Genomic DNA, 13,175 nt, shown 5'->3' with positions numbered 1-13,175 from the left:
CTAGACTTTTCACATGCCACTGTCAAAACAAATCAACAGGACATTGATATAATGTGTTATATATAGCTTACAACCCCTATCGTATTTATACCAACAAATAAAGGGATTTATTTTTATTATTATTATTAAATTTAAAGTTTTTTTTAAATTCTATTTGGCAAATGTTAGGCCATTGAATAACTGTGGACTGCAGTGTTATATTTCCACCATTAAAGCATTCTAGTCCCTTTGCATTTCACATGATTGCCGAAATCTAATTAGTTTATCACAGTAACTTGACCGCACAAGCTCAGTAGCATATCCGAAAGTCTGATGCTCGCTCGTGGCCCTCCCGCTGTGTGCTCCAAACAGATAAGCTAAGGAGCAGCGTGGTCACCCATGCAGAAATACCCAGAGTGCATTAGGGCCACTGCAGTCTCCTCCGCACTCTGAAGACGCCCACAGTACACAGTGCATTACAGCAGCCTGCAGAACCTGCACAGACACTGCAGCAACTTTGAGTCAGTAATGTTGTGAGGTAGCTTGATCCTGCTTTTTTTCTAATTTATCCTCTCCTCTCTCATTTTTCCCTCTCCTTTTTTACCCTCTCCTCCCTTCACTACTCTCTATTTCCACCCTGTTCCTTCTGTCCTCTTCTTCCGTCCACTTGTGTCTGTGCCTACTTTTTTGTTTTTCGCTCCATCTTCTCCTCTCATACCTAATTTTTTGCCCTGTTCTCCGTTTTACTTTCCTCTGTTCTATCCGCTCCTTTCATTCTTTTCCTAATGCCCATTTTCTACTTTTCCCTTTTTTTCTCACATCTGCCCGTTTTTTCTCCTTTCCACTTTTTTCCTCTCTTCTCTTATTACTTCTCTGCTTCTTTTCCACCCTGTTCCCTCTTTTTGTTCTTTCCTCTCTTTTCTCATGCCTATTTGTGAATTTTTTTTTAAACTCCATTTTTATATTTCACCCTATTTCCACACCTGTTCTTCTCTTATTTTCACAATTCCTCGTTTTACACCCTTTTCCCTATTTTTTTACTCTCTTCTCCTCTTATTCCTTCTACTCCCTTTTTCTGCCCTGTTCCTCCCTCTCATTTTCCATCCTGTTATCCTCTCATTCCCTCTCCACTCATCTTCTCCTCCACTTTCCTCTCCTCTTTCCTCAATCCCATCCCAACCCCAACCCCACCCCCGCACAGGCTTCCCGGCAACAGCATACGGTCCAGTAGCGGCGGCGGCAGCAGTGGCGGCAGCGCGCGGCTCAGGTAGGGGGGCCCTTGGAAGAGGCGGCTACGCAGCATACCCTCAGAGCACAGGGCCAGGTAAACGCTCTGGCCGTAGATCTGTGTGACTGCTGCTCTCTCCATGCTGCTATTAACTCTAGCCGCCTCTGTCCTCTCTCACACACTCACACATACACACAGTCTGTAGTTAGAAGGAAAGGACAGGACTCAAGGCTCCTGCCTGCTTCCCCTCCTTTCCTGTTGTAGATGTGATTTATGGCGCTGGCAGAAGTCACCTCACTAGCTGATGGTCCGAGACCAGGTTTTCCCCCGTTTTCTTAATTTAGTTAAGGTCAGGATTATTGTAGGTGGAACTGGTAACAGATCAGGGGGCAGGGGCCGGCTTCCGCTCGCACAGCCATTTGTACTTTACTGTAGCTGTTGTATTTGTTTTGCTAACCAGCCCCCCCCCCCCCCCCCCACACACACACACACACACACACGCACGCAAAACACATTACACATGGACTTACATGAATGAGCCTTTTCATTTCTCTTGGTTTGTCAGTTTTCACATTTAATCGTCGGCGCTCCCGGCCGTTAATGCCTTTCTCTGTCATTCGGACAAACTTGGTTCGCCTTTGACTAGAAAACACAGAGTGTGCACATTAAAAGTTCCCAGTCGCTCCCTCGTTCCGCCGTGGTTATTGATCCAGAGGCTGGATAGCTTAATCTATCAATCTGACTTTGTCTGTAAGACACAAGGATACTTAAATAAATAAACAGCTGGGAGGAACAGCCCTCGGCCTTCTCGCTGACGTCTGGCCTTTAGCACAATGGGAAATGATGGCCTTGGCTAATTGGCCATCAGAAAGAGATGCCATAGCGGGTGCAGAGTTTATTTACACACATCCACACTGATAAGTTGTCCAAGCACGTAAAAAGGCAAACATACACTTTTTTTCTCACATGCATGCGTTTAGGCAAGGCCAGGAAAGGCAAGTTTATTTATATAGCACATTTCATACACAATGGTAATTCAAAGTGCTTTACATGAAAGTAAAATAGTCATTAAAAAATCATTATAATAATATTGATCACAGCAATAAAAATGAGTTGGAAAAAAGATTAAAACATTTTTAAGAATAATAATAATAATAAAAAGAAGAAACTTAAAAACAAGTTTACAGCATATTTTGACTCTAGTTCGCTCCATTGACACCTGCTCTCCGGCAGACTGCTATCCACCCCTGTGTAATTGGCAGACAGGCGTAAAAGTGGCTCGGCGCACGGTTTGAAGGAACTCAGTCGACAGAGTGTGAGCCAATCAGTCATGCCTCTCCACCCAATCAGACGTGTTTGATTGTGATTAGCACTCGGCTAAAGAAACCAACTTAGCCTGAAAAAATGCAGCTCTCTGCATCTCGTTGCTGTTTAATGCGTGTGAATTACGCCAGGCTTTTTTGGAGCGGGCCTCTGAGTTTAAAACGAGAGCTACATGAGAAATGACTCTCAGGCGATGGCTTCTCCAGACTTTTAAACAGCTCGTGGTCATAGTTGTCAGCTCGAAAAAGTCATACTCGAGGCTGGCATTGTGAAATTTAGATCCAGTGAGCTTGATTTTCATTTGAACATTGAAAGTTTGGGTTATACTGTGTGTTTTGGAGAGGAATGTGATTAGGTAAGGTCTTGGCCCACTGGACCAAGTTTATTAGGCCAGCGTGGTTATTTTAGCACCCTCCCACCCCCTATGGCTACATCTTAAGCTGATGGCGCAGTTGCACTCTTTTGTGACTGATGGAGTCGCTCCATGGTTGCGTTGTGACAGAAGTGAGAAAGCCATTGAGACAGAGCACTGACATTTAAGGATGACCTTTTCCGAGAACCTCATCCTCTATTACCCAACTGATCTCCATTGCACAGCACAATTTATACACCCCTGCTGTGCATACATTTGCTGCTAGGCGGAGGATGAGATGTGTTTGCGTGCCGACTGTCAGTCAGTTAACGCCTGCTCAAACCTGCCGGCAAGGGTACTGTGAAAGTCAGAGGCTCCGCTCTGACAGACGAGCTTTCGCACTCCATTCTGCGGGGTACTTTGGTGAAATGGTGACACCGCAGACGGCTTTTGCAGATCATCTTCATCACTGCATAATCTCCGTCAGTCACCTGAGGGCTGTTGCATTTCCTCTACCTGCTTGATGCAATAATTTAAGTATTTAAAACGGGTTCTTAACCTGGGGGGGGGGGGGGGGTCACAATTCTACAGTATGTGGCTCACCAGAGATGCAGGTAAGGTCAAAGAAATATAATTGAATGTAATTGAATATATTTTAAAATGTAATTTATACCTGTGATGAAATGCTGAATTTTAAACAGCATTATTTTTCCAATCTTCAGTGTCACATGATCTTGAAGAAATCATTATATTTGCTGCTCAAGAAACATTTCTTCTTATTATTAATGTTGAAACCAGTTGTGCTGCTTAATATGTTTGTGGAAACTGTAAAAGAGTTTTTCAGAATTATTAAAATGTTCAAAAGAACAGCATTAATTTAAAATAGAAACCTTTTATAATATTTATAAATGTCACTTTTGATCAATTTAATAGAAGACACAAAATAAAAGTATTATGTAAAATTAAATTTGGAATCCTTAAGTGTGTAACTTTAAGTCTGTTATGTGGGTGAATTGTGGTCTCAAGAATCTTGAAACAAAAAAAGGGTTGTGACCTAAAGATTGAGAACCACTGATTTAAAGCCTGATAATCCACTAGATCTGAGTCATCCAGAGCAGCTTCTTTTTATAATTATTTATTGGCAGTAAGGTAATAAAATGAATGAGACATACGTTAGCTAGGCTAAATGGTGTGTAATTTGAATGGCTTTCTTTGGTTACCGACTGGGCCTCTCTGTATCAGTTTGGCCCATGAAACAGATCATCACTTGGTAGTGATTGATCATTATGCTTCAGTTAACAAGGACAGATCAGCAGATATATTTTTTATGGTCTGGAAACATGTTCATTCATTACAAGCTACTTTTCAGATTGGTTTAGCATTTTAAACTGATTACGATTTGTGAAATGTACATACATTTGCTTAGAGTCAAGATATTACAGCATGTTTGTTAAAGTCAGAACATTCTGCAGAAGCTCATGAAATGGCATGTATATGCACCCCAGATTTCATCTAGCACTTGAAAATGGCATGCTAACTCTTCATTTGTATATCAACGATCATAAAAATACCCACAAACCAACCCTGTTGATGTGTTGGTGTATAGTAGCACGCTGGGCCGATGGTCATGTTTCTGTTGTTTCTCTCTTGTTTGGTTTGGTCCTGCTGAAAGCCAGTGTGTGTAAGTCAGAGACAGCACCAGTTGACTTCCTCTCTCCACACTATCCTCTGGTCACACTCCAGGTTTGTCCCTGCTCCTGTACTTCCCCCTTCCCTTCTTCTTTCTCTTTCAATCTTATTCTGTTCTCTCATTTATGTATTCTTTATCTTGGGTTTCATTATTATATTTATACAGTATTATTTTCCTTTTTTTGGGATCTGTTTATCATATAGTGCAACCTGCAGTGCTTGAAGGGATAGTTCATGAAATATTCTATTATTTACTCACCCTCATGTTATTTAAAATCTATATGGCTTTCTTTTTTCAGATGAATAAAAAAGGAGAAATTCACTCTGTCCACGTAGTTACAATGTATGGGTACTGAAATCCAAAAGCTCCGTAAACGTATCATAAAAGTGATGCACAAAAAAAATCCCTGTGCAGTGTTATGTTCGTATTACATATGTACTATTACAGTTTTAGATTTTTTTTTCAGTTTTTGTTTTTGTTGCGTTAACTTTTTAATTTTCATAGCATTTGTTATTGTCATTCAAAACGTTTAAATGAAACTTTGAATGTTTTCATCGGTTTATTTTTTTATTTCAGCTTTGTTTCAATTTAGAAAAATGTTTTTTAGTTTTAATAGTTTTAGTTAACGACAATAACCCTGTTCTTGTGAACGAATCACATATTTGAATTGAATATTTCCAGTGAATCGGTTGATCCACTTCACAAAATGATTCATTCACAGTCCAGTCAAACCAAATTTGTGATCCTTTTATGGTGCTTTTCCATCCTTTTTTAAACCGTAAACTCCCCAGTTCTCATTCACAGTCTTGGAACAACATGAGGGTGAGTAAATGAAGTATCGTTTTGAATAAACTAATCCTTTAACACTTGTTAATACTTCATTCTTTATTCCACCCACCTTAAGTATTTTTTTGTTCTCTCTTTTTTATTCCAGTCCTTTCCTCATTCTTTGCCATTTCTGTCTGCTTCTTTTTTTCTTGAACCTATATGTGTCTGTTAGTTAACTGCATGCCTCTCTAGTGGTTCTGGTAGAAACTGTAGATCTAGATTAGAGTAGGTGGTCATGTCTGTTAACTTGTATTTGGAAAGAATGCATTATGTCTATCGTCTTTTGTCTTCTGATGCCGAATTTAAAAAAAAAAATGCTATTTACATGTTTTGGATCGAAAGTACTTTTTCTCATTTATACCCCTTCAGCTTGAGGAGGAGGAGGTGTGTAAAACAATATCTGACTTATTGAGATCTCCTGCAGCATTTATAGAATGACAGTGCCACCCCACTTCCTCTTAGCTCTTTGGCAAACGGAGAGAGATGACTCACAGGAGATGCAGAATTTATCTGACACTGCACATCTCGCAAAAGCACATCTTAGCACTGGAGACCTGACAACCTCAGCACCTCGACTCACCTGGGCCGGGGACAAAGGGCCACCGGTTTCCCTGGGGCGAGACTTGTCCCTCCAACTTCTTTCCCTTCCCTCCCTCCATCTGTTCTTCTTTCTTTCTACAGAGAGGTGGAAGTAGAGTGTGTGTGTGCTCGCGTGTGAGTTAGAGAAGCTGGCGGCACAGAAAACCTGTGTCACTCTCCATTAGCTGTCGTATCCTGACAGACAGGCCCCGGACTGCAGCTGTGTCTGCCTCGTTCGCTGTGGTGTCCGCAGGTGCAATCTAGGCCAGGCCGTCTCTACGGTGCCAGCCGCCCATGCTGCAAATATGAAACGCACTTCATACTTGTCTGTCACGCTCCTGATGAAGATAGATGTATGTTTTCACCATCTTGCGGCTAGCTGTCCGCTTCTCCACTCCACTTATGCGCAATGGTGTGAGCGCTAGTCACAAAACACTTTTTTTTTTTTTTTCTTCTGTCATGTGTGTAATTTTCTAAGATTTGCGAGCTTAAATGTTAAAACATTATCTGAAGACAATGTATGCATTCTTCAGCTAGAAGGAACGTGTTGTAATGATAATTACTCTAATATATGACTAGAAAAGACCATCTCTGAATGAAGAGTGATGCTTTGTGGAGGCAGCAAGGAGCGATTGTAATTCTTTAAAGATGACATAGGTGGAAATGAGGTAGCTAATTGTGGACATTCGGAAGTTTCAAAGCTAATTCGGAGGCACATTTGACAAGTTTATTGACACCTTGGTAGAGGATGTGTTAGAGGGGAAGAGTGCTACCGCTTTATTCAAGTGGAGAGAGTTTGAGAGACCGAGAGATAAAACATAATGTCTCTGATTATGGAATTGCAGAGTCAGTGCTTTTTATAGAATGGCAGTCTGTGTTTTTGTTCGAGTGTACGGATTCCCTCTCTGTGACTGACATTTCTGCCTGGAGTAGATGATTGTGTGAAATGCTATTTCCAAGGCAGGCCGCAGTCCTTGAGCATTTTTTTTTTTTTTTAAGTGTTTGAAAGTCACATCGCGAAATGTCAGCTTTTCCATCGTCCCCCCATGAAAAGACTCTGTAAATGGCAGTATTTTGCTAACATCAGCAGGCTAATTGTGGTAATAGACTGCTGACAGGTCAGGTGTGAGCTGTTCTGACTGTACTGAGCCTGATCCAAGCGGGTCTTTCGGGGTTTTTTTTCCTCTCCACCTTCTTCAGTAGCAACCGACAGTACAAGATGTTAAATTGCAATGCAAACACATTTTAGTTGTACTAAGACTTTTCTGCTGGACGAACAGAATTTTGTGTCAGTGTCTCCGTGAAACACAGAACTCGTCTCAATTGAATCATTTGTTGTTGTTTTTACCAAAAGGCCTCAGTAAAGGTGGTCTGATTGATTTGGCCTAGTGAATTGCTTCTAATATCGAAATGAAGCAGAAAACAAGGGATTAACAGACAAAAAAAACATAAGTTTTTATTTTTATTTATTTTGTTTTTGCTTTCTGTTTAGCATTTTTGTTTGTGATTTTTAAAAATTCTTTTTTTGTTTTGCATTTTGTAGGTATTTTGTTGTTGTTTTATTTAGAATTTTGTTGCATTTTGTGGTTTATTTTTTCTCTGCTTTTTATTATTATTATTTTTTCTACTTTTCTACTGCATGTTGTTTTTTTGTTTGTTTTTTGTTTTTCATATTGTTTTTATTGTGTTGGTGTACTGCAGTATGATGCTGATGTGACTATATATGACAACATCAGATGTTGACAGATAATATCTGTCAAGGTGTTTTTCTGTGAATAGCACTGCAAACATAGATGTATCTTATTCCTATCTAGTGCTTTAGCACTGTATTTTACCTACAGCCTTACAGATCAATACAAGCAGGCCTATGGATGATTTGCCCAAAAAAACATGTTAGCCAAGTAGATGTTCGTGTACGAGGAAAGATGACTGCCTGAGGCACTGTAGTACCATCCTGAGGGCTAGCATTCACAGTTACTGTCCATTTTGCCAAATAAGGAGTAATTTAGGACAGAACATCTCAGTTTGATACAAGATATGTTTAACCAGAAATGAGCCACTTTATATTTTATTGCTGTCAAGATCTTTAAGAACTCCTTACTTGTGACTCCCTCGTTTTTAGTGTTATACCGACTGTATAATTAATTTAAATTAGCTCTTAATTGATTTTATTGAACGTATTATATTGACCACTGTCTTAATATTACTCTGGCTGTCGACTGATGCAGTCCTTAATGCTACTAGAAAAAAGACTATCCGCCACTGTGTTGATGCATGTAGCGGTGACAAATTGTCGCTCTCTGTTCATTAAACAGCTGATAAAAGGGCCTCTTATTTACGTATTCATGTATTTATGTATCTGTTTCTTGATGCTGCTCTGACAGATATTATGTATAATAGCACAAAGCTGCAGCGGTGGGGGGGTGGTAAAAAGCAACCAGTGCTTTCATCTCAGCAACAGCTCTGAAGCACCCAGATGGGCCTCGTAATGGTGCTGTTGACAACCTTCCAGAGTGCATCCATTCTGAGCTCGCTCCCACGTCGGCCCCCCGTGCCTCCCCTTGCTGGGGGGTCTGGGCTCAGTGCAGATGTTGCCCAGACAAAGGCACATCTGGATGACCTACTCCCAGCTGTTCAGACACGACCTCAGAGTGTGTTCACGGGCCTCCGAGTGGCTCACAGAGGCGGAATGATGAATAGACGAGGTGCTGTCGTACGCCCACCACGAACGAAAGCTTCACGTTTCTATACCGCTATTCATCAAGTCGGGGGAAGTGAGTTTACGCATCTATCACCTGTCAACGATGTACGCGCTCCCCCCAAACCTGCCATTATAGAGTAATTAGATTTCTCTGAGCGAAGGGGAGAGGCCCATGGTGCACAATACACTTAGGTATTTGTTTTTGTGGAAGGAGAAGGGAAGATATTAAGCTTTTTGTGTAGTTTGACTGTGGGGTTGCAGTTAAAGACAGTGTTCGCAGTGCCTATTAATGGAAGGACACACATAGACTCACAAAAAACTCACCCTGTGTCCTCGCTTCATCCCGGAGTTATTCACAGAGGCATAAAACATTCCGAGTGCTATTCTCTGTCTGATTGGCAGCGTACAATACCATGGAACATCACAGAGGAGCCATTATTGTGGCAACTTTTGATGTTTAAAAACGGCACTGTTTAATTTAGCTCCACTTTTTTTTTCCCTCACTTCCACTTGGTCAAAGTGAATCATTTGCATGCGCTCAGAGAGAGAATTAGCCGGCGAAGGTAATCAAGCAGCCCTATTCCGCCAGATGGCTTTCTCTATAGACAGTAAATGGGCACTTTTTAACTGCGTTTTATTCTGTGTTTCTGCTTCAGATAGCACTGTCATTGGACGTGATCTACCTGGATAATAAACTTAATTTCTGCAGGCCATTATTAGATAAGACCTTTCCTGCCACCGCATTAAAACGAACAGCTTTTCAGGTGTAATTTTCTATGTCAATGCAAACAAAGAAACCAGGTGTGTTTGTTGTACGTGCGGTAATGTCGTATTTTGCGTCCCGCCATCCCTGCTCCACGGAAATTAGGCGGAATATTTATGCAGATTGCAGCAGGACCCAGCCATTGTCGTGCGCGGCGGGGCCAGGGAGGGTTAGACAAAAAGGACGTCTCTGTGCCCCCCCTTTCTTGGCGGGGACGAGGCAGGACGTGCCGCACGCGCCTGTAAAAGGTCTTCATTTGTTTGTTGTTAAAGATCTAATTAGGAGGATGAGGGGAAACAGGACGGGATGGCAGCTTGTCTAATTAAGAGGCGCGTCCAGGGTTCCCTTTGAACCTCAAGGACGCCCATCTATTAGAGAGGCCCATCAAAAATGGATTCAGCCTAAGTGCATTTTTGGTTGCTTTCCTTAAATGATTAAAGATGTGCACGCTGGAGTGGGCTTTCCCCTCCTCTTCCGGGAAGCCGAAACACTTGAAGATTCTGAGCATACCTCAGGCATTTCCTCCATTTTTGCGCAGTTAGCAGGAGAGAGCTTGAATGTCGGGATGTATCTGTGATTTATTCGCGTTTGGGAGTGTAGGTACTGGCAGGACGGGGATTTTCATGTTCGTTTCTGTTTACTGTTCGTAAGCATCTTTCCACTGCTTGTGCCTATGAATTTCTCCGGTCTGTGTTGGCAGTCTCTGAAACAGAATGCAAAACAGGAATTTGCAACATGTATTTTATTTAGCTTTTTCTTGGAAAGACGCCTAAGAAAGGTACACTAAATAGCAAAAAAAATGTGGACAGCAAACACCACACCTGTATGTGCTTGTTGAACATTTAATTACAAAATGATTGGCATTAATAGGGAGATGGTACTTCCTGACAGCTTCTCCTTCTCTGGTCGCAGGGATTTGACTTTTGCCAAAGGTCATCAATCATCAGGATCAGGTTTGAGATTTTGTGTAAGCCGGCCAGTTCCCTCCACACCAGAGTCCTTAAAACTACATTCTTATGGGCGTTGCTTTGGTGCACCTCATTCTACTTTATATGTTTGTGTAAGGAGATTTCAGTTTGTAATGTTTATTTGTCATATTCATTAAGTCAGTTTTACTCATTTTAATCAGTGAAAACTACATTTTATTTGACCAGTGCCTAATTAAACGAAATATTCAAACATTTATGTATTAATTTAAAAGTATCAACATGAAAATGGTCCTTGTGGAGACTTGAGGCTGACTTAATTTGGTTTAGTGGGTTATTATGGAAAGAGTATATTTACAGTGTGATTTAAAAAGCCTTTGTTTAGGAACATTTTTGTTAGAGATTCACATTAGTGTCCATATACTTTAGGTCATGTAGTGCATAAGCAATAGCAACACATCTCTGGGTCTTTAATAAATGGGTTTGGTGACCAAAAATGCAGTCATTGTTGTTTTTCCATTAGAGCAGACTTAAGGTTTGGGCTGAGGTGAGCAGTCAGCAGACTAGTGGTGGATAATTAATGAGTGATTGGAGAAGGTCAGAGCAGCGCAGCTACAGCTTGTGAGAGAATCAACTTTCCTTTCTCTTTTCTTTTATTTATATTTCTTTATCTCTCCCTCAACTCTTCTTAAATGTAGGCTGGCATAGACCTCATTTGTTCTGCTGTGTATATCTGAGATCCTCTGAAACTAATTAAAGCAGAGGAAAAGGAAGAAGAATCGCATGTAGTACCTCACCAATGCTGCTCTAATGAGACGCTCTCTGGGCTGATAGTTTGGCTGATATAAAACTCTAGCAGAGGGACTATATTGACTATTTATAAACAGTTAGCGCAGGGACACTGGAGTTCTTTCCATCCCTCTCTTTAACACTTTCCCTCAAGTTCACAGTTCCACTTCTGTAACAACAGCAGGCAGTGCAGGACGGGGTCAGCTTAATTACACCCCATCAGCTATGGAAAATTTTCAGGTCTTCGTCTCAGCTACAAGGTTACATCTTCTCATATTTGTCTGCTTTTCACACAGAGAGAGTGAGTTTGACTTGAGTTTGGTTTTGTAATAGTTGTTTTTCATTAAATTATGTTTGCAAGCAACATTTTGAGAATTAGCATATCATTTTATTTATATATTTATTTGTGTACAGTGGCCCCAAAAATATTTAGATGCTGAAGTCACACTTTTAAATGTCTGAATCTCATTGCTTTAGATATGAAATATCAAATGGTGATGTTTTTGATATTGTTATGGTGGTGGTGGTTGTTGTTTTTTCCAAAATTACTTTACCAGACAGTGTCCAAAAAGTCTTATGTTTATTTGGAATTTTATAACCTCATAAATATTTTTTTAATTATTTAATTTCCTTTTGTTTTAAAATAAGTAGATATTGTGATATCTAATGCAATGCCATTCATACATTTCTTTAATGTGAACTATTCAACTATTCAAAAGTTGAATAAAATCATCCTTTTATTCATAATAGTTTATTCAACAAATTGACACACAAACACACATTCTTATATTTATATTTTGACATATTAAAGAAAAATTAACCACATATTATAAATCTCATAAAGAGGATGACATGATTCAACACATGCTTTGTAGTTTGGTAAAACGTGTTAACCAAATAACAAGAATACCAGAAAGTAGTTATTTTCCTGCTTGATGTATTTGTGAATGCTGAATCCAAATTAGCATTTCAAACGATGCGCGTTCCTTTCTCAGAACATCTAATAAGGTCAGTCAGTTTTTATGTAATCATCAAAAAAAATAAAAAGTAAACCATGACTTCTGTTTGCTTATTTGATCTGTTGCCTGGCAGTATCTCTGTCTGCAGCAAACCCAAGTATTTATAGTATTATCGTGTAAAGCGGTGGTTTTCACACACTCACCGTCACATTCACACACACACAGACACACAGAGGGGGAAAAAGCAAGATGTGGCTTTACAAATTCACCATCTATCTTCCTAGTGCACGCTGCATTGTACAACCATGCAAGTCAGATATTAAGCATTGCCTCATAACATTATTATGCAAAGTCCTATTTCCCCCAATGATGGAGTCCCACCCTTCCTCCTCCTCCCCTGTACTGTATCTCCCAGGCTTCCCCGATTACGGTTTCTATTCCTCACCAAGCGACCAACGGGGGCCCCCCTTCTCCTTTGCGGACTATGGCTCCCTGGGCCCCCAGGCGGCTCAGCTGCTGCAAAGCGAGCATGCCACATCAGCCTGCAACTCCCCTCTCCAGCACCTGGCCAGCCCGGATCAGTATAAGAGCCCAGGTGTGTACCCGCCTCTCCTTCATTCAGTGATTGATTTGATTCATGCGGTTTATTCATCACCCTGCCATTCATTAAAACAAGAGAGAAAGAGAGGGGGGACAGATGAGAAGGGAAAGCGAGGGATTTGTGCAGTTTGCTTCATGTTGAATTGTGGTAGCATTGTCATTTCGCCTGTGGATTTGAGGGAGTGTATATACGTGGCCGCTAATGCATATGTACTGTCGAGATATATTTGATTTGGCTGCGGTCACAGTCCCTGTGCAATTAACCGGGAGATGCGACATATGCGTTCATGCTTGCCAGTTCATATCTCCTGCAGTACATACTCAGACACGTATATATGCATTACACACCCATCGGCTCCATAACGCTCAACTGTCAGCCTGCTGGCATGTGATAAATGATATCCAAACATCTGACGTCATGTACATGAGTATAAAATGACAAGCCATTTGTTGGAAGT

The 13,175-nt window shown here is 40.8% G+C and overlaps 1 protein-coding gene across 17 annotated transcripts in view; it reads left to right on the top strand.

Moving 5' to 3' along the window:
• Positions 1 to 13,175, top strand: part of msi2b (musashi RNA-binding protein 2b) — a 250,536-nt gene that overhangs the window by 224,520 nt on the left and 12,841 nt on the right. For 3 of the 17 annotated variants that reach the window (XM_079387962.1, XM_079387963.1, XM_079387953.1), the window contains exons 11-12: positions 1,181 to 1,303; positions 12,533 to 12,712. The exons of 4 other annotated variants lie outside the window; for them this stretch is intronic. In XM_079387962.1, the coding sequence (XP_079244088.1) occupies positions 1,181 to 1,303; positions 12,533 to 12,712 (303 nt within the window). The remainder of the gene's footprint in view (positions 1 to 1,180; positions 1,304 to 12,532; positions 12,713 to 13,175) is intronic. 10 more of the 17 variants (XM_079387966.1, XM_079387967.1, XM_079387955.1 and 7 more) reach the window with 4 other exon arrangements.

This window comes from Barbus barbus, assembly GCF_936440315.1.
Source record: "Barbus barbus genome assembly, chromosome: 31".
NCBI classification, from domain to species: Eukaryota; Metazoa; Chordata; class Actinopteri; order Cypriniformes; family Cyprinidae; genus Barbus; species Barbus barbus.
Note: the sequence above shows the minus strand (reverse complement) of the source record. Positions and strands in the feature narration are given on the sequence as shown.